This window comes from Callorhinus ursinus, unplaced genomic scaffold, assembly GCF_003265705.2.
Source record: "Callorhinus ursinus isolate GAN/ISIS: 27379988/994484 unplaced genomic scaffold, GSC_fseal_2.0 scaffold11, whole genome shotgun sequence".
Taxonomy (NCBI): domain Eukaryota; kingdom Metazoa; phylum Chordata; class Mammalia; order Carnivora; family Otariidae; genus Callorhinus; species Callorhinus ursinus.
Window position 1 is genome coordinate 13603779 of NW_027397073.1, and position 20461 is coordinate 13624239.

The following is a 20461-nucleotide window of genomic DNA, read 5'->3' on the forward strand; positions in this document are numbered from 1 at the left end:
AAAGTGATCTGTGAAACACCTTTTATAAGTAGACTTCTACTAAATTTGAGGATAGCCACTACCTACTGGTTTTATGAAACTTATTAAGAAATCAAGTCATTTTTAATATTATTTATATTAAAGTAATTTAAAATGTTAAGAGTGTTTTAGGTAATTTAAAGTATGAAAAGTGATAAAAGGTCTAAAAGAGCAAAATCTGGGAGACAGCAGCTTTGACTTAGAGATTAATGAAGAAATGTATCCTTTTACCTTTGTTTAGATGCCTTGACTATAAAACTTTTACTTCCCTGAATTTCAATTTGGGTAACGTGTGTGTGTGTGTGTGTGTGTGTGTGTGTGTGTGTGTGTGTGTGTGTATGGTTGGTAGTTTTGTTAAAGTCCTTCTGACTTCTGTCAAAGCACAGGATGGCCTGCTCTAGAATGTCAGAATACTTAAACCTGGGGACAGTAACCTTATATTGGTGACAAAGACACAGGCACTGCCAGTATCAATCAGACATTTTCATAACATATTACAGTTGTTGGAGAGATCTCAAAATATTATTTATGTTCATCACTACTTCTGTAACAAATTTGTTTTTTTAACATTTGGTGTCTATTTCAAAATCACTGGTGGGATGCCTGGCTGGCCCAGTTGGAAGAGCATGAGACTCTTGGTCTCAGGGTAGTGAGTTCGAGCCCCCTGTTGGATGTACAGATTACTAAAATAAATAAACTTGAAAAAATCATTGGTATCTTTTGTAATTCTGTGTATTTTATGTATACATTTAGAAACATTATTTAGAGGGATCTTATGTTCCTTCCCACATATGTTTTCTCTTCCTGTAACATGTTTCTTTTTCTCCTTCTGTAGCATTAGCCACTACGTGATTGTCATGTCTCTGACCATCGTCCTGGTGTTTCTCAATGGCCTGGCACACCTGCTCACAACAAAGAAACTCAGACTCTGTGGCAAACCCAAAAGCCACCTCATATGATGTTACCGAAGCCATCATTCGACATCTGGATCCTGTTTCTCATTTGCCTTTTAAACCAAACTCTTACTGAGGATTCAGTAAGAAAATGGATATTGATATACAGCATATTCTGCTCCTACAAAGAAAATTTTATGTGGAATTCTGAATTTACAGGGTGTCTGAAATAAAGGAGCTTCCATTTTCTTTAGGTCTTGTACGTGTGAAATAGTGGTTATATCTGGGGAAAAGCATTTCTCCATTTGCATTTTCTTCCTTTAGCTGGCAGCTCTTCTCACTGATGTTTCAGAGCACCTGTAACAGTCTGGTCACCAACTATGCAACTCCCCATACGTGCAAAGGAGAATGTGCTCCCGTGGGGGCTCCTGATCACATCCAAAAGCAATGATGGCAAAACTCGGGAGGACATCGCCAGGTGGCACCATAAATATTTATCAACTCTCAGCACTGCTTTTGCAAGTAGTTTTAACTACTGAATGATAACACTAGAAAGACAATCAGGATCTGTTAGTTCCTGAAGCTTCAGTGGAAACCAGTGCTGCCAGGTGTTTGTCATTTTCCTTCAGTGTGCACCAATACTGTCTTAGCGCTGTTTCCAGGGTGTTCATCGTGTATCAGCCAGGTGCGGGTTTGACCTTCACTCCTTTTTTTTTTTTTTTTTTTTTTCATATCTGGATTCCCATTGAAATTTCTGGGGATGGAAAGGTAGAAAATGCTTGGTATTTGTGTCTAGTTCAGGGGAAAATTTTTTAAAGGATAAATTTTTAATTGTAGACTCACTATTATCCCCATACCTTTTATCATGTGTTGTTTCAACAGAATTCTTGAAGTCAATGGTTAAACTTTCTGACCATATCACAGAAATCATTGTTAACATTGCTTATCTTTCTGGTTGTAAGATGCTAGCCCAAAGGCCTAGAGTCCTCTCATTTAATTTATATTTCCATCTGTAAACTAATTCTAATGGACAAAATATTTTAAGAGTAATTTTTATTTGGATTTTTCATAAAGTGACCTTTATCTATCACTGTAGAGTTGGCCTTTTGCCTGCTGTGTGCCAGTCGATTTTGGCTGATGCTAAGCTTCACTGGTCTGAGTCTCATTTTAAAAAAAATAATTGCTTTGAATTAAATTATAGCATTACTAACTCACATTAATGATGAAGAAGCCCTCTACAAATAACTATATTTTTCAAATTGGCAAGTGAGTGAACAAATACAATTTAGAAGATTCGAAAATCAGTTTGCAAAATGTGCTTTCTTAATTTCTGCTTATGATGAAGCGTGGTTATAATTTATGTGTAATAGTACTTCATGCTATACCAGTGACAGCACCATTGTAAGAAAAGAAAGATCAATGTCAATATAAGACCCCATGCATCAGTCTGTAATGTAGAATTTCTATCAACAACTAAGAAGCTGCTGTTAGCCGGTGATGACATTGGCAGATGTAAAACCCATGAACTTTCACATTGTCTCAGAGGATTTTTAATCTGTTTTTAAACAAGTCAGAGAAAACTGACTTTATAAACACTTAACCATTTAAATCCTTTTATATCTATTTTTACCTTCCATCTTTTCCCAGATTTTCACACAGAGGGATTAATGAATATTTTATTATGGCATTGTAAAAGGTGCTCAGTGCTTTACCTTTATTTTGTTCTTCGAAGCGCATCTTTTCCTAGTATTGTTTTGAGTCAGTATGTGCTTATAAAACAGGACTATGTACTTGCAGCCACAGGCTGACCTTGCTACACTGTTTACTGGGTGCCTCAGACTCGCTTGGTAACAGTTTGCTAGAAGGGCCTTTTCTGTTTTGCAGCTTGTCAAATATCTTAAAGTGTTTTGAAATGCATATTTTTATATTGACAGAAAAAATAAATATGATTTAAATATATTTCTGTTTAAGGCATTCACTTTTTCATTCTAACTGTTAATACTAGATCTCCAAATCAAAACTTAAGACATTTGCTGGTTAACATTTGCTTAAGTTAGGAATTCCTATAAGAATTAAAGGGTGTTGAGAAAATAAACAGAAAAGCCAGGGACCATGAATAAATCTTGGAGGATACTCCAAGGACTTCAGAAACTAACTGCAGTCTATCCATAATCAGTGTTTTAATTCTCTGTATTATTATATTTAATGTGCACTATTTAGAACATAAAATGCTTTTTTTATTTTGGGGGGAAATAATTTTATTAAATAGTAATATATTTTCATAATAATTCCCGTAAAATGACCTAACAATGATAGAGCTGGACTACATACATAGATCCCTATTCATCACTCTCAGTATTGTTTCTTATCAAAAACTCATTCCAAATTTCGGCCAACTCACATATTAGGAGCATATATGTCCCCCATCCCCATCCCTACCCCCTGCTTTTATACACTTGTTGTAGTAGATTAAGGATTCCTTTGCTCCCCTACCTTTGATACATACCTCTGCCATCAAAAATGTAATTTCTGATGGAGCTGGCCCAGGGATGGGGGAAGGGTTATGGGGGGGGCGCTGTCTCCAGATACAGGCAGTAGCTCTGCAAGGTTCCAGCTCTCCTGGGGAGGACCTGGGGAGCTCCTCTTAGATAAATCCTAGACATCTGATCTAGGGGGCTGAAGGGAGTGAGCTAAATCGGCTCAGTCATTTGGAGTGGACCCCCTTTTGGCAGTTCCAAGGATTCCTTTAAGAGAACAGAGAGAACTTGGTAATTTCTCACCTTTTCAGAGTCATTCTTTATATATCTACGTTTTTTTCATCCTTTGTAAAATGCTTTGAAGTGGGATTGTTATGGTATGTGTTTTCAGTACTGTGGTAATCTCTTGTAGCACTTTTGCATCAAGGTATGTAAAAAAGGTAGATGAGATTTCTGCACTTAATACTCATTCTGTGACAAGAGCATGTGAGAAGTAATGTGTCACTTACTAATTTCCTTAGAGACACAAACAGATCACTATTGTTCAACTCATCACCCTTAGAACTGCAGTATTTATTTGCCACATAGCATTTCTCAAAGTATGTCCCTTAGAACATCAGTTCCTTAGGGTTTCCAAGGAACCCTTCCTTGTATTAGGATACAAATAAATGTCATAAAAAAAATGGTTCCCTGATCAAATATATTTGAGAAGCACTTAGTCAAACTTAAATAGGTATATTTATTATAGTACTTAGGGAATTTAACTTGGTCTATGAATTGTGAAGGGAAAAAAAATAGCAGTATACCAGCAATTTCCACTTGCTTGGCTGCAGACCCTCCTTCAAGTCTCCCTTCCAACTGGGAAGCATGCTTTAGAAATGTCGCCATATCCTTTCATAATTAAAACCTCAATTTGTGGGGCGCCTGGGTGGCTCAGTCATTAAGCGTCTGCCTTCGGCTCAGGTCATGATCCCGGGGTCTTGGGATCGAGTCCCACATCGGGCCTCCTGCTCAGCGGGGGAGTCTGCTTCTCCCTCTCCCTTTGCCTCTCCCCCCAGCTTGTGCTCTCTCTCTTGCTCACTCTCTCTCTCTCTCAAATAAAATCTTAAAAAAAAAAAAAAGCTTCAATTTGTCACAGTTTTGGAAAAGGGTGTTATATGCTTAATTGAATCTGTTTTCCTGAGGAAACTGTAACCCTTAATGTGGGAAAACTTTAAAATTTTATCTGCCTCTTTATAAATTGTGCCTGTGATCGTTTAGTTTTCCATGTGGGGCCCTTCAGTACGGCCGTACAGCATCCAGTCCGGCACAGATGATCACATGGCCCTGATAGCACTTGGACTAGGTCTTCATACCTTATTATTTTACAGCCTTTACCAGAAAAATACATTCACAGCAGATATTGGGTTGTTTTCTTGTGATTTGTCACTCTAGAAGGTGGTTACTAGTTAAAGTTTTATGCCTTCCTTGGTTTTTCTGTTTTACTTATTTCTGTCTTGCCCTATTTTCTCTCTTCTCTACTCATGTCACTCCTCTCTCTTAGCCATGTTAGAACTGGTGTGTATACAAATAATGGATTTTCTTCATGAATTAGTTCCCATCAGTTCTTACGTTCAGTGTAGATAGGGTGTGAGTGTATAATGCTCAGCGGGGCCAATGTCTGCTTGGCATTCTGTCCTCTGGAGTAACCGCCTCCGTTGCTAACTGTATCCCTGGCAGGAGCCAAGTGGTTTCTTAGGGATCTTCCTGCACCACATTTGACTACTTTAGAGGTGCATGTCTGACCCAAGCTGGGCCAATCTGAGTTCTTTGCAAGATTTTCAAGCTAGAAGGGAGAGAAACTTTCTAAGATTCAAAGTTCAGGAGCTATTGATAGCTAGCTTAGATTGAGATACTCTAGAGATCTTCTAATAGGTGACCTTCCATCACATGCTTACATATCCAATAAAAAAGGGGATTATTTTTACTATTATTTCTAAGGACACGGGGGATAATGACAAGTCCAAAGCTTCACTTAAAACCCTTAGTTGTGTGTATTCTTTTTACCTTCTGCTTTCTAAATTGGAAATCAATGGGACAGAACGGTTCGGTGACGTTCTTTGGAGGTCTCTTTGGCTCTGTCCTCTGCGGCCCAACCTCTCTCGGTTCCACCCATCTTGTAGCCCTTCCCATTCATTTCAAAAAAAAATTTTGTCTGCATCTCTGTTACTTGCAACCAAGAACTTTAATTGATATGCATGCTTTGAATGTGTTTGTAAATGATCTCTTCAATGATTAGAGCAATTTCTTTTTTTTTAAGATTTTATTTATTTATTTGAGAGAGAGAGAGAGAGAGTGAGCACGAGCAAGGGGAGGAGCAGAGGGAGAGGGAGAAACAGACTCCCCGCTGAGCAGGGAACCCGATGACGGGGGGCTCGATCCCAGGACCCTGAGATCATGACCTGAGCCAAAGGCAGACGCTTAACTGACTGAGCCACCCAGGCGCCCCTGTTTAGTGCAATTTCTAATTAAGACTTTTAAAAAAATTGTGATAAAACTTAACAAAGCCCTTACAATGTGCTGGCACTATTTAAATGCTTTACAAATACTAAACTATTTAATCCTCATAATATCCCTATAAGGAGATATTATTATACTCTTTTACAGATGGGAAAACTGAAACACAGGGTGATTTATAAATAATTTGCCCAAGATCGCACAACTAGTGTGAGACTGGCTGGCTGGCTTGCTTGTTTTGCTTTTACATTTTAAACAGACGGTTTCTGCCAAAACATTATATCCTGGAATCTGCGTAAAAGTATTTGTATATTTTTGCTTCTGAAAGCACACTGTATCTAAGCAGGTGACTCTTTAGTTGTATGTGTATAATCAAGTGTAAACAGTATAATTAGGAAAACATACTTTTGAAGTTGCCTACACATGTGCAATTGGCATGGGGCACGCTTGCACGAGATTCTTAACATTTGAGGCATATGCCAGGTGTCTTCCAAATGGTATATAAAGCAAAGGGAGCAAGTTTCCTCACTTATTTTTTATTTTTTTTATTTTAAAGATTATTTATTTATTTGACCGAGAGAGACAAAGTGAGAGAGGGAACACAAGCAGGGGGAGTGTGAGAGGGAGAAGCAGGCTTCCCGCGGAGCGGGGAGCCCGATGCGGCGCTCGATCCCAGGACCCTGGGGTCATGACCTGAGTTGAAGGCAGATGCCTAACGACTGAGCCACCCAGGCGCCCCCATTTGCTGTCTGTTTTCAAGCACTTGAAATTTTAGAAAGACCTGGACGTCCAGAGTACACTTAGCGTAGTGGATTGAATTGTGCCACCACCCCCCAAAAGAGATGTCCACATCCTAACCCCTGGGACCTGTGAATGTGATCTTATGTAGAAAAAGGGTCATTGCAGGTACAATTAAGGATTTTGAGATGAAACCATCCTGGATTACCCAGGGGGGACCATAAATCCAAAAGCAAAATGTCCTTGTGAGAGAAGAGATGACAAGAGGAAAAGGCCACATGAAGATAGTGTTGTGGTCACATGCCAGGGAAGCCACCAGAAGCTGGCAGAGGCAAGGAAGGATCTTTGCGCCAGCCTTCAGAGGGAGGGTGGCCCTGCCAGCACCTTGACTTACAACATCTGGCCTCCAGAACTATGAGAATAAATTTTCATTGTCTTAAGCCACCCAGTCGGTGATAATTCGTTATGGTAGCCCTAGGAAACTAATACATTTGGGGAGGTTAGCTTCACAGAATCAGACTGAATCACAGCACTTGCATGGCTAACTCATAAAATTTACTGGGTCACGAGTTTGAGTACCATGGTTCACCCTAAAATGTGAATATAAAGATATCAGCACATAAACCTAGAGGTAGAATTAATTACTCTTTTAATGTCAAGTTTGCTTATGATTTTTTCTGGAATATTTCAGCCATGCTTTTCTGGAAGTAGTAAAGAGATCCTTAGACTTTCCTTTTCCCTCCAATATTTTTGGTATTTATGCATCTGGATTCAGTTGAAACCAGGAAGTTGAAAATTCGTCATAAATCTGGTCGTCTTTTAAACCTTTGCCCTCAGGCTCACTTGAGAAGAGCCTTACCCCCCTTAACACTGCGGCATCCATGACCTAATCCAGAATGGGGGAGGGAATTTTCCCACAGAGGCCCCGCACACAAATCCTCTCAGTCTTGATCCAGATTTGGCGTAAATTAGACATGCCACCACAGGCCCCGTGACAGGGCCTGGCACCGTCACAAGAACATTCCCCGAACCTTTGAGTGAAGCCTTCAAGTGATGTTTCCTTTGTTAAGCCACGAGTTTTGTGTAATGTTAACTGACATTCTGGCTTATAAGATCTTATCTCATGTCAGTCTGATGGTTGGAGCTGCTGTTCTTACTGCTTCCAGGGCCTCAGAGCCTGACCAAACTCACTGGGGTCTAAGATGGGAGAATACTGTGGTGAGGGCCTGTTAGCCATCCCCTGGGTCTCCGTATCTGAGGGTTTGTGTGGCTGGAGGCTTACTGATTTCCTTATTTTACCTGGTGGACCTGCTCCTCCAAAGGTGGCTGACCTCGGGGGCAGAGCTGGTGAGGCCTGGAGTTTGGCCTAAAGCAGTGAAGCTTTGTTGTGAACTGAAGATGCATAGGATCCCAGAGATGCAGTTCCTCCGGCATCTGCTCTCTCTCTTGGTTCCTGGTGACCCACTTCCCAGCTCCTACTGTTGCTTTTCTGAGTGACGGCTTGAGATTTTGGCCTTGCTCCTGAATATATCCTGGGCTGTAGCAGTCCCTGGTACTAAATACCGTATTCCCCTACTCATCAAATTCAGCTTTTTGAGCTTGAGCCAGTTCAACTGGCCGTCAACAGAATAAAAGTGTTCTCCTTCAAAAAAGAAAACTTTTCTTCCTTTCATGCATCCATCCTATCCGACCATTCTTCATTCACCCTGGCACCACCCCTGAATCTCCCTACAAAAAGCTTGCCCTTCCCCCTGCTTGTTCCCTCTCTCTGTGTGTCAAATAAATAAATAAATAATCTTAAAAAAAAAAAAAAGGGTGGGGGCACCTGGGTGGCTCAGTTGGTTAAGCGTCTGCCTTCGGCTCAGGTCATGATCCCAGGGTCCTGGGATCAAGTACTATGTCGGGCTCCCTGATCAGCGAGGAGCTTGCTTCTCCCTCTCCCACTGCCCCTCCCCCTGCTTGTGCACTCTCTCTTTGTCAAATGAATAAATTTTAAAAATCTTAAAAAAAAAAAAAAGCTTTCCTTGAGCACCTATGTGTCAGCTCTGAGGTTGGATGAAGGAACCTGAAACGGTTAAAACCCAACACTGACTTTACAATCCCGTTCTCCTCGGGCTTTACAGGTGGGCAGAAAAGCTAGCAGGAGTAAGATTTAAAAAAGAGCGAGAGAGAGAGAGAGAGAGGGAAAGATCAAAGGCATTCTCTGGATCAGTTTACCCAAGAGGGCAGAAAAAATGAAAAGTGATGTCGAGCCATCAGAACCAGAACAGATCTCTTTCCTCCAACACTTCTTATTGTCCCCTTATGTCCCAATCAAAATTGTGTTACCGCTTGGAGAACTCTGTGGGAGGAAGACAAAGACGCAGAAGGCTTGAGTCTATGCTGTGCTTAAATTTCCCCTGGTCTTGGCTTGTTCTAGCCTTACAATGTCTGCGCTGCATTTCACACGGGGAAGTGATGATGTTCGTCACTGATCCAAAGGACAAGCACGTGGAATTGCTTTTGGGGAATCAGGATGATGTTGCTATCTATGAAGACTTGTTTTTCCTTTTTCCCTCTGAGGGTAACTTCCTTACGTGGGAGACACACCCAAATCCTTGGCTTTGGTTAGATCCATATTCTAAGGAGCTAAGAAAACGGAATTGGGCAGTTGCTAGACAAGAAACAGTAACATGTCTTACTTGGAAAACTCCAGTGACTTTGATCTATATGAAAATGTGGGTCATTTTCAAAATGGCACTTCGTTCAGAATTGTTATCCTTTATCGGACAATGCTTTTCAGTTTGAATAATTAAAATCACCATATGGACAAGGAGGAGCAGAAACTTGCTTCCAAAAATTTAAGCAGGAAATTCCTGAAAGTTTATCAAGAAAACTAATTTTGCCGGCTCCTGCCAGCTACAGAATGGCATTTCCTTCAACTACGATATTTTTAAAGCCTTTTAATTTCTTCTGTTTCTTTTTAGAGTAGATGGTCTAAATGGCCTAAGCCTGTCAAGATGGTTTGATTCATTGGTTCAGAATTGCTGACACCCTGGAGGGATAAAGGGCTCAGCAGGGTCAAGTCAGTGAATCCCTCTGCCATGTTGCTGCCCTTGTAGGTTTCGGCTCTAACAATTGGCCAAGAGAGACTCACCCAGTGGGGCCAGGTGTATAAAGACCCTAAGGGCCTTAAAACCGCCCGGCATTGTTATCCTCCTCATCACTGTTATCAGGGGCGAGAGGAAAGAGTTGGAAGCGAATCTGCCAGGATCTCTCTGTAGATCATAGAACCCGGGCTCAGAACAGCCTGGTGGCAGGAGAGCACAGTGTAAATGAGGCTATTGAAATTTAATATGTGATGTTGGGAAAAAAGGGGTATTTTAAATAAAAATAAGTATTTATCATCTTAGTGTCTTTTTTAAAAGCTTGTGTCTCAGGGGAAAAATCCTTCTCAAACCAGCCTGATTTGCACATTTGCAGTCGTTCCGGTTTCACGTTTGGTCTCTGATGACAAAAGGGTCACCTCCTTACTTCTCTGGCAACTTCTGATGTGTCTATCACGTCCCCAAAGCAAATTCATGCTGGAATTTGAATGAATGAATGAAGACATTAACTCTGGAATGTCTTTTGACGGGAGTGGCAGTGCCGGTGGGCCCAGAACTACGAAGCCTGCAGGGATCCTCCGTGTGAGGAGAGCATATTGTGTACACTGGGAAGTAATAAGACATCAAACTTTATGTTACAGTAACCCAAGGAATTTTTAAAAAGTAGATTACTCTCCAATTTTAAAGGTTTGGCTTTTTAAGAGGGGCCTATAGGCTGCTATTTATCTTGGCTCTTGTGCCAATATAGGTATAATTTGTCACTGGTTAGTTCTCGGGGAAGTAGAGTCTGTAATAATCAGACACATAAGGAAACTTTTCACTTGCTTTTGAAATTCAGGAGGAGCTAAGAATGCTGAAGTGTGTACCGTTCTTTAGAGTTTATGATCCCGGGTGTTGTTCAAATTAGCCTCTCAGACCTTTGGTTTTGATTTTCTGCCTACTTTTCAATGATCTATTGAAAAGGGATAAAATAGCATTAACCATATTCTGTCGTTTATATCTCAATATTCACCTTTCTGGAACCTAGAATACTATTTCTTATCATCTAAGTATTCTATGTAATTCTTTTGTTTGTTCCTTTAACAAAGATTTACTGGGTTCTTACTGTGTGCCCCTCACATTCCAGTGAATGACAGAGATGTATAAACGGATCACTGGGCTCTCGCGATCTGTGTGACATAGCTAATATATATGCCACGATCTGCGGGAGTCCAGAGGGAAACTGATGGCTTCTGACAAAGTGGAAAAATTGGGGGAGATTTCACAGATGTAATATTGGAAGTAGGCCTTGTTGGGGCGGTTATCATTAACTTGGAGGGGTTTAAGATGCATGGATTGCAATAGTCTTAGGTAAAAGACTAACTGAGCCTGAATTTGCCAGGCTTTTTGAACTGACAGTAATTGCACAAATTGTGAACTTCACAGGTAGATCTCCTTAGTCCCCAGGTCACTAGGTAAATAACAGATACACATCATGATCAGTGATCAATCATGTTACTCCTTTCAAAGTCTGTCCCTGATCAATCCTGGCAAGGGACCTCTTCCAGAGGAGAGAATGGGCTGGTTTACCAGTAGGTCCTAAATAAAGTCAGGACTTCCAAATCTCAACATTTCCTCCGCTACGAGGGTACACCCCACTGAGTGTGCAGGCAACACTTGGCTCTCTTCGTGTCACCCAGTGGGACTGCAGCTCAGAGAAAAGACAGTTATGTTACTCTGGCTATGTTACTGCCATGGTAATAAGCTGTCTTTTGTCTGTGACTCAGAAGTCCTACATCTCTCTGTGTCTATGAAGCGGTGATGAGATACCTTATTAGCTTGCAATCAGCATGAGATCTCGGGGCGCCTGGGTGGCTCAGTCGTTGGGCGTCTGCCTTCGGTTCAGGTCATGATCCCAGGGTCCTGGGATCGAGCCCCACGTCGGGCTCCCTGCTCGGCGGGAAGCCTGCTTCTCCCTCTCCCACTCCCCCTGCTTGTGTTCCCTCTCTCGCTGTGTCTCCCTCTGTCAAATAAGTAAATAAAATCTTAAAAAAAAAAAAAAAATCAGCATGAGCTCTCAAACCCTTTCACGGCTCCTGACATAACATATGCCACAATTTGTTTATCTACCCATCTTTTAATGGACATATAGTTTGTTTCCAGTTTGGAGTTATTATAAATAAAGCTGCTATAGATGTGTAAGTGTTTAATATGTGAACGTATACTTCCTTTTCTCTTGATTAATACCTAGGAGTAGAATGGCTGGATCATATAGTAGGTATATGCTTATTTTTTTAATATATTTTCAAACTGTATTCCAAAGTGTTTGTAATATTTTTTATTCCTAGCAAAAGAGTGTGAGAGTCCCAGTTCTTCCATATCTATGCCAACACTTGACATGGTCAGTCTTTTCAAAGTTTAACCACTCTAGGGGCGCCTGGATGGCTCAGTTAGCTAAGCATCCATCTCTTGGTTTCAGCTCAGGTTTTGATCTCATGAGTCATGAGATCAAGTCTCACGTCGGGCCCCGTGCCCAGTGAGGAGTCTGCTTGACGATTCTCTAACTCTGTCCCTCCCCCCACTCACAGTCTTTCTCTCAAATAAATAAATCTTCAAAAAAATAAATTTTAACCATTCTAATAGGTGTGTAGTGGTATCTCATTGTGGTTTTAATTTCTCTAATGAATAATGTGTCAATATGCTAATGTTCATAGATCTTCTTCAGTGAAGTGTCTATTCAAATATTTTGCCTATTTAAAGATACAGCTGTTTAAAAATGTAGATATATAGCTGTTTTGAATTCTTTATCTGCTAATTCTATCATCTCTGTCATTTCTAGGTCTTTCAATTAGCTGCTTTTCTCCTGGTTATGGATCATATCTTGCTGCTTCTCCATGTCTAGAAATTCTTTATCGTATGCTACAAATCACGGATGCTACATAGTTGAGTGTTTAGACTCTGTAGCCTCTTTAATACAGTGTTGAATTTTGTTCTGGCTGGTAGTGAATTTGCAGATCATCTTAATATGCTCAAGGGCAGGTTTAGAGCTGTGTTAGTGTAGGTCTAGAATAGCTCCTCTGGGGTCTCTATTGAGTGCCTGGGGCCAGTGACATTTCTCCACTCTGACTGGTCAGTCCTTGAACATGTCCCAGACCTATGCAGGCTCCAGTATTTGTTCAACCCCCCATCTGCAGCGTCTTTGATCAGCCTCCCGGAGTACTGTCCTAAGATGAGTAGCCTGATATTTAGCTGAAGCCTCAAGGGGGCCACCTGCAGATATCTGGAATGCCTCCTGCACAGCTCCCTTCTCTATGTACCTTGCCCTGCACTTTCAAACTGTCATACTAGTCCAAACTTCCCAATTTCTGTCTCCTCAGCTTTGCAAGACTGCTGTGCTCTGTTTGGCTTCCTCCTCGTGCCACAGTCTAGAAAGTGCCTGCAGAAAGGGTATCATGGGGCTCATCTCTTAGGGATCATGGTCTTGTGCTGCCGTTTGCCTGACTTCCAAAAACTGTAATTCCATATATTTTGTTCACTGTTAACAGTTGTTGCTGTAGGAGGGCTAGTCCAGTACCTGTTAATCTGCCGTGGCCAGAAGCAGAATCCCAAATGTGCTGTAACGAGGAATTTCATTTAGAAAGGCAGGTCAGGGAACGCTTCCCCTAAGGAACAGATGATGACTGGAGTGTCAAGCAGCAGAGCGGTGGGTCACCTGGCCTCCTGAAGGGGTCCTCATTTGCCTCCTAACTGGTTCCTCTGAGATGAAGTAGGAAAAGTTTATTTGGATGAATTTAAAGACATTTTGCCTTGGTTTTGGTTTTCAGCAAAATCATCAAGCTAAAATGTGACTAGAGCTAGTTCCTAGCAAGTTCCCCTAGCTCTTTACATCCAGGACATGATTTTTTTTTTTAAGCTATGTGTTTTGTTAGTCTAGAAAGTAAAAACTTTAATGTAGTTAATGAAATGTCTTGAAAATGATCTCCACCTCTGGCAACAAGTGGACCTAAACACTCCAAACACTAAAGGCATCAGTTATGTAGACTCTTACTTTTGTTAAGAAGTGAGTTGACTCAGGGGTGTCTGGGTGGCACAGTTGGTTGAGCATCCAGCTCTTGGTTTCAGCTCAGGTCATGATCTCAGGGTCATGGGATAGAGCCCTGCATCAGGCTCTGCACTAAGCAGAGTCTCTCCCTCTGCCCCTCCCACATGTGCTCTCTCTCTCTCTCAAAATAAATAAATAAATCTTTAAAAAAATATATATTGGGGCACCTGGGTGGCTCAGTCGTTAAACGTCTGCCTTTGGCTCAGGTCATGGTCTCAGGGTACTAGGATCGAGCCCCGCGTCGGGGTCCCGCTCAGCAGGAAGCCTGCTTCTCCCTCTCCCACTCCCTCTGCTTGTGTTCCCTCTCTCGCTGTGTCTCTCTCTGTCAAATAAATAAGTAAATAAATCTTTTAAATATATGTATATATATTTAAAAAAAGGAATGAGTTGACTGGGTTTAGATATCCACTATGCCTTCTACAACTGCTACTCTGGGCCAGGTCCTTGACATCTCAGGGCTCTGTGTGTGTGTGTGTGTTTGTGTGTGTGTTTTCTTCTGTAAAAAAAAAAGGAAGTTAGACTAGCTTTTTTCTGGCTTTGAGGACAGAGGCTTTTGTGATATGTTCCTGCTTTCAGAATCAGTCAGCAGATGTGGATTTGAACTTTGCTACTGGTCCGTCTGGAACCCCAAGTTTCTCATCTTAAAAACTGCAATACCCTTAAGGTTATTCTGAGGACAAGGGATAAAAAGCAATATGCTTAGTCTGGGGCCTGGCGCAAGGTAGAAGTCTGTGGTAGGTCCCCCCAAAATGAGGGTTCTAGAGTAACGAGTAAGCAGTTTATGGCTTGTGTGTACCGAGTTGGTAGTTCTGCAAGTTCAGGCACCTAGCCATGTGTAGCCTAGTGAATATGGGGCTTAAAGAAGAAAGAAATAATTCCAAGCACTTAGAAAGTGAAGGAGGCAATGATTTGTACATGTGTGTGGATCAAATGCAGTTGTTCCACAGAACATGCACACAAGTGATTCCCTGAGGGCTGACAAGTGTAGCCAACAGCTGTTTCTATTCTGATCTTCAACTTGCTCTTGTCCCTCTGCCAGCCTCCTAGCTCCACCAGAAGCTGGAGGTCCTCCTGGGGGCCCTCGTTAAGCTTCCCGCGCCAAGGGAAGCAGGAGTCCACTCTGCTTTCTCTGTACGTTCTCAGAGATTCCTTTGTTCTTGACTTCACGTCCTAATGCCCATTCCTTCCCAGACGGTTCAGAGTTGGTCCCTTGAGCTTTTAGTTATTGTCAAGGGCTTTGACTACTCTTCTCTCCTGGGGGAAAGGAACCAATAGGGGAAAACAAGTAAACTCTTGTAACGGACTCTGTGTTTGCTGACCCAGTATCAATTATCTTTCCCCAACAAGCCCTGGCACTGCATCAGCCAGAGGCACCCCAGAGCCTGTTTTGTTCAGGGTGGCCCAATGAAACATTGACTTCAGTCTTTGTGGTTAGGTGAACTAGTCTGGCCAATGAGATGTAAGAGCAAGTTGCCTGGTGAGGCTTTTGGGAATATGCTCTTTATAGAGGGGCAGACTCAATAAGCCATGCCTTTGGCACTTTCCTTTCACCTTTCCTGGACTGCTGAAGCACTGCCCGGAGGGGAGGACACTTCTTACAAATGTGGTGCTGAAGGTCCTGCTTGGTCTGAAAGTGAAGGAGCAGACATCTAGAAATAGGGCAGTTACTGGTAGCACCATGGAGACGCCAGACCAGCCCGGGATGATCCACACCTGGACTCCTTCTTATATGAAAACAATGACCCCTGCTTTATTTAAGCCACTGGGTTTTCCTTTTTTTTTTTTTTTTTTTTCAGTATGCAAGCCTAAGTGATTCTCCTTTAAGTCGAGATAAATATTTGGTTCTACACATGGGAGAAATGATAAACTCTTTGGCATAGGAGTTATGTAAGCAAAGGCTCATGTCATGATCCCAGGGTCCTGGGATTGAGCCCCACGTCGGGCTCCTTGCTCAGCGGGGAGTCTGCTTCTCGCTCTCCCACTGTTGGCCACTTCCCCTGCTTGTTCTTTCTCTCTCTCTGTCAAATAAATAAAATCTTAAAAAAAAAAAAAGCTAAACATGTGTTGAACCTATCATGCCGAATTAGAAGTCCCACAAGAGTAGACATGAAAAAAATCCATTTTTTAATTAAAATGTACTTAATACACTGTATGAAAATTCAGTGTTTCCTAAATTGGCAGATTTTTTTTAAGTTTCTTGTAATATGTCACACACATCGATTGTAGCTTCCGTAAGTGCTAAAATAATAAAGAAATTGTATTTCTCGTTAATCAGAATCTCACTTTGAGGTGCCAGAAGCCATCTTTACTGCAAATGATTTTTTTTTAATTTTTACTTATTTTTTAAGTAATCTCTACACCCAGTGTGGGGCTCAAACTCACAATCACCAGATCAAGAGTTGCACGCTCTACTGACGAAGCCAGCCAGGTGCCCCTCAAATGATTTTTTTTATAAATTAACATTCTGGTTTTCTGCCAAATTCAGCTCCCCACTTGCTGAAGGACCCTCTTAGGCAACCCCGAGTAATCCCAGGCACCCCAACAACATGTTTACCTTGATTCCTTTTTGAACTTCACTAAAGTTAAATAAAAAATGTATAAACCCACAAGGACAAAGAGGGGATAAGAGGTGAGAGGGGCGCCTGGGTGGCTCAGTCGTTAAGCGTCTGCCTTCGGCTCAGGTCATGATCCCAGGGTCCTGGGATCGAGCCCCGCATCGGGCTCCCTGCTCAGCTGGGAGCCTGCTTCTCCCTCTGCCTCTGCAGCTCCCCCTGCTTGTGCTCTCTCTCTCTCACACACTCTTTCTCTCAAGTAAATAAATAAAATTAAAATAAAAGAGGTGAGAAAAGCAAGTAAGAGACATTGAGAAATTTTTACAGAGGATGGAGAATGGATGGAGAAGGGAAATTAGTAGAGGAGAAAACCATAAAAATCCATGCCTGCAACCTACAGCTAACACACTTAACAGCAAAATATTATAGCCTTCCTACCTGTGATGGGGAAGGACACAAGAATGCCTGATGCTGACTTCTGTACTTCTATTCAACATTGTACTGGAGAAACAACGAAACTTAAATAATACCATTTACAATAACAGCTCAAAATATCAGATGTCTAGGAACAAACCTGTTTTTTTTTTATTTTTTATAAAAGCTATATGTATCATTAGAAGAAACTAAGAAAATAGAAATAAACGGAAGGATTTACCATGTTTGTGGATTGGAAGACAGAATAAAGAGACAATGTTGTAAAATTTAACTCTTCCCAAATTAAATTATAGGTTCAGTGCAATTCCAATCAAAATCCCAGCAGGTCATTTTAGAGAAATTGGCAAGTTGATTCTAAACTTTATATGGAAATGCAAACGGTCAGCAATAGTGAAGAAATTGGCAAATTTATTCTAAAGCCACAATTACTATGATGTTGGTACAGGATGAACCAATAGCAATAGAATAGAATATTCAGGAATAAACTCACATAAATAAAGACCCTTTATTTATGGGGAAAGCGTGATGCTGTAAGGGCAGTGAGAAAGGCAGTCTTTCAATATAAATGGTGTTGTGTCAATTGGATATCCATATGGGAATAAAATGTCTCCTGCCTTCTACCTCACACCATATTTAAATAAGTCAGTTCTGGGGCACCGGGGTGGCTCAGTCGTTAAGCGTCTGCCTTCGGCTCAGGTCATGGTCCCAGGATCCTGGAATCAAGCCCCGCATCGGGTTCCCTGCTCCTCGGGAAGGCTTCTCCCTCTCCCACTCCCCCTGCATCTGTTCCCTCTCTCACTGTGTCTCTCTCTGTCAAATAAATAAAATCTTAAAAAAAAAAAAAGTTCCAAGTAAATTATAAAGGAAAATCACAATGCTTCTAGACGATAATACAGGCACAACATTCACCAATTATATGGGGAAATGTTGATGTTGATGTTTTGGGTTTACATTAAAATTAAGAACTATTCATAAAAAGACCCCATTATGTTAGTCAAAAGGGAAACTAAAGAGTAAGAAAAGATCCTTCTAACGCATGTGACAAAGGGCTTATACCAAGAACACAGTTTCTTCAAATCCACAAGGAAAAGGGCACAAACTACCTAACAAGACTCACTGATATTAAATAAGTTTTTCAAATACGTAACAACGTACAGTAGTCCCCTTTTATCTGCAGTCTCGTTTTCCCAGTTACTGGGACAACCGCAGCCGGAAGCAGACGATCCTCCTCTCATGCAGCGTCAGAACGGGGATGGTAGTTGGCGCTACGTCATACGTCACATGCTACGTCATCTTCCTCCCTTCATCTCGTCTGGTTTCCATGTAACCTTTTTTTGTTTTGTTTTTAGGAGAGAGGAAGCAGGTGGAGGGAAAGGGAGAGAGAATCCCAAGCAGGCTCCTCGCCCAGTCCAGCAGGGAGCGTGAGGCGGGGCTCGATCGCCCGACCTGAGGTCCTGACCTGAGCCCAAACCAAGAGTCGGGCGCTTAACTAACTGCGCTACCCAGGCGCCCCACCATTTTATCATTTCACATTATCACAAGAGGAAAGGGGAGTGCATACAGCTGACCCGCCGAACCCACCCACTCAAAAATCCGTGTGTAACTTTGACCTCCCAGAATCCAACTACTAATAACCTGCCGTTGACGGGAAGCCTGACCGAGAACACAGTCAATTAACACATACTTTGTATGTTATATGTTTTATATACTGTACTTGTATAATAAAGTAAGCTAGAGAAAAGAAAATGTTAAAGAAATCATAAGAGAAAATACATGTGTAGTACTGTACTATTTATAAAAAATAAAATCCACATATAAGTTTGACCCCGTAAGTTCAAACCTGTGTTTTTCAAGGGTCAACTGTACAGAAAGATATTTTGAGAGACGGACCACATTCACACAACTGTGATTACAGTATATTGTTATAATTGTTTTATTTTATTACTAGTTATTGTTGTTAATCCCTTACTATGCCTAATTTATAAATTAGACTTTATCCTGGGTATGTATGTATGGGAAAAAATGTGGTAGATATAGGGTTTAGTACTATCTGTGGTTTCAGGTATCCTTGGGGTCTTGGGAACTATTCCTTATGGATAAGGGGGGACTAGGGTAACAGCAGAGGCTCTTGACTAAGGTCATCTGAGTTCAAATGCTCGCTGTGCCTTTTATTAGCCTGTTGCCTTGCTGTAAGTTTCATAATTCATGTGCCTCAGTGTCCTGCTAATAATAGTACATACGTCTTCAGGTTGTTGTGAGACTTAAGAGCTAATAGAAGCAAAACTCTTAAGAACAGGTATAGGCCCTTTTTGTTAACTACAGCAATGCTTATCACAATGATCAGGGATTAAACCTTAGTCTTCATCCAAAAGTCATCCTCTTGCCCATTACACTATATGGCCTTCAGGAAATGTTTGCTGTTCAACTTCCAATTCGCTAAAACCTTTAATATGCTGTTCACGGGCGCCTGGGTGGCTCAGTCGTTAAGCGTCTGCTTTCGGCTCAGGTCATGGTCCCAGGGTCCTGGGATCGAGCCCCGCATCGGGCTCCCTGCTCGGCGGGAAGCCTGCTTCTCCCTCTCCCACTCCCCCTGCTTGTGTTCCCTCTCTCGCTGTGTCTCTCTCTGTCAAATAAATAAAATCTTTAAAAATAATAATAATATGCTGTTCAACCATAATGCTTATCAGCCTTTGAATAGTTTTATTATTGGATCAGCACCTTATTATAAATGTACTCACTCGTTAAAAAGTATTGAAGTAATGCAAAAATGATGAGGATAAGAATAACTTTTATTTAATACTTACTGCATGCCAGACACTAGTCTAAGCACTTAACACTATTTCCCCTTTCCTTGCTGCATAAGGACTTCAGAGTAGATACTATTATTTTTTTTTAAGATTTTATTATTTTTAACTAATCTCTACACCCAACATCAGGCTCAGACTCACAACCCTGAGATCAAGAGTCACACACTCTACTGACCAAGCCAGTCAGTCACCCCCACCAACGTACATACTATGATTATCCTCATTTTAAATGAGAGGAAACGGCGGCACACAGGGTTTAAGAAACTTGCCCAAGGTTGTCAAGCTGCTGAGGGGCACCAAGTAGATCAGCACTTAGCTCTGTTGATCTCAGAACCTTCCCACAAGAGTAGTCAGATATCACTTAACTCATTAAAAAAAAATTAACTATTCACGTAACGAAGTATAACACGATTCTTTAGGATTCTCAGGGATGCAGAGGATACTCAAAAATATAATTGAAACTATTGATGTTAATAAGCAATTCATATTATATGTATATAAATAAACTACAGTTATGCATTACGTAGGAGAAAAACACAAGCAAGCAATACGCTAAAACATTAATAGTTACTTCCATTTAGTGGGATTAGAGTTGGTTTTATTTTCTTTTGTAATCTATTTTGTGTTTTTCAATTTTCCTACAATAATTTTACTGCCTTGTTACTCTTATAAGAAAAAATTTTAGAGAAAATTGTGTATTGTCACAATTTCCAAATGCTGATTGAAAACAAAAAACTGCAGGCTGTCTTCAGTCCTCCTGAGTCTTTGTGACACACTCAGTAGCTCAGCTGTCTTTCAAAGCCAAATTTTGGGGCGAAAATTCTGTTTCCAGATGTCAAGGTTATTTCCACATTTAACCTCATATTGGGACAGACTTC

General features: G+C 41.2%; 1 protein-coding gene and 1 long non-coding RNA gene across 9 annotated transcripts in view; one reads left to right on the forward strand and one right to left on the reverse strand.

Moving 5' to 3' along the window:
- PIGN (phosphatidylinositol glycan anchor biosynthesis class N) overlaps positions 1–2870 on the forward strand; it is a 109173-nt gene extending 106303 nt beyond the window's left edge. For all 8 annotated transcript variants that reach the window (XM_025886728.2, XM_025886727.2, XM_025886726.2 and 5 more), the window contains one exon: positions 854–2870. In XM_025886728.2, the coding sequence (XP_025742513.1) occupies positions 854–977 (124 nt within the window). In that variant the 3' untranslated portion in view covers positions 978–2870. The remainder of the gene's footprint in view (positions 1–853) is intronic.
- LOC141373713 (uncharacterized) lies at positions 1535–18024 on the reverse strand. The gene is made up of 3 exons (XR_012379989.1): positions 17932–18024; positions 16780–16842; positions 1535–1665 (listed from the first exon to the last, which is right to left on the reverse strand). It is a non-coding gene; the product is annotated as an uncharacterized lncRNA (long non-coding RNA).
- Positions 18025–20461: the final 2437 nt, after the last annotated feature.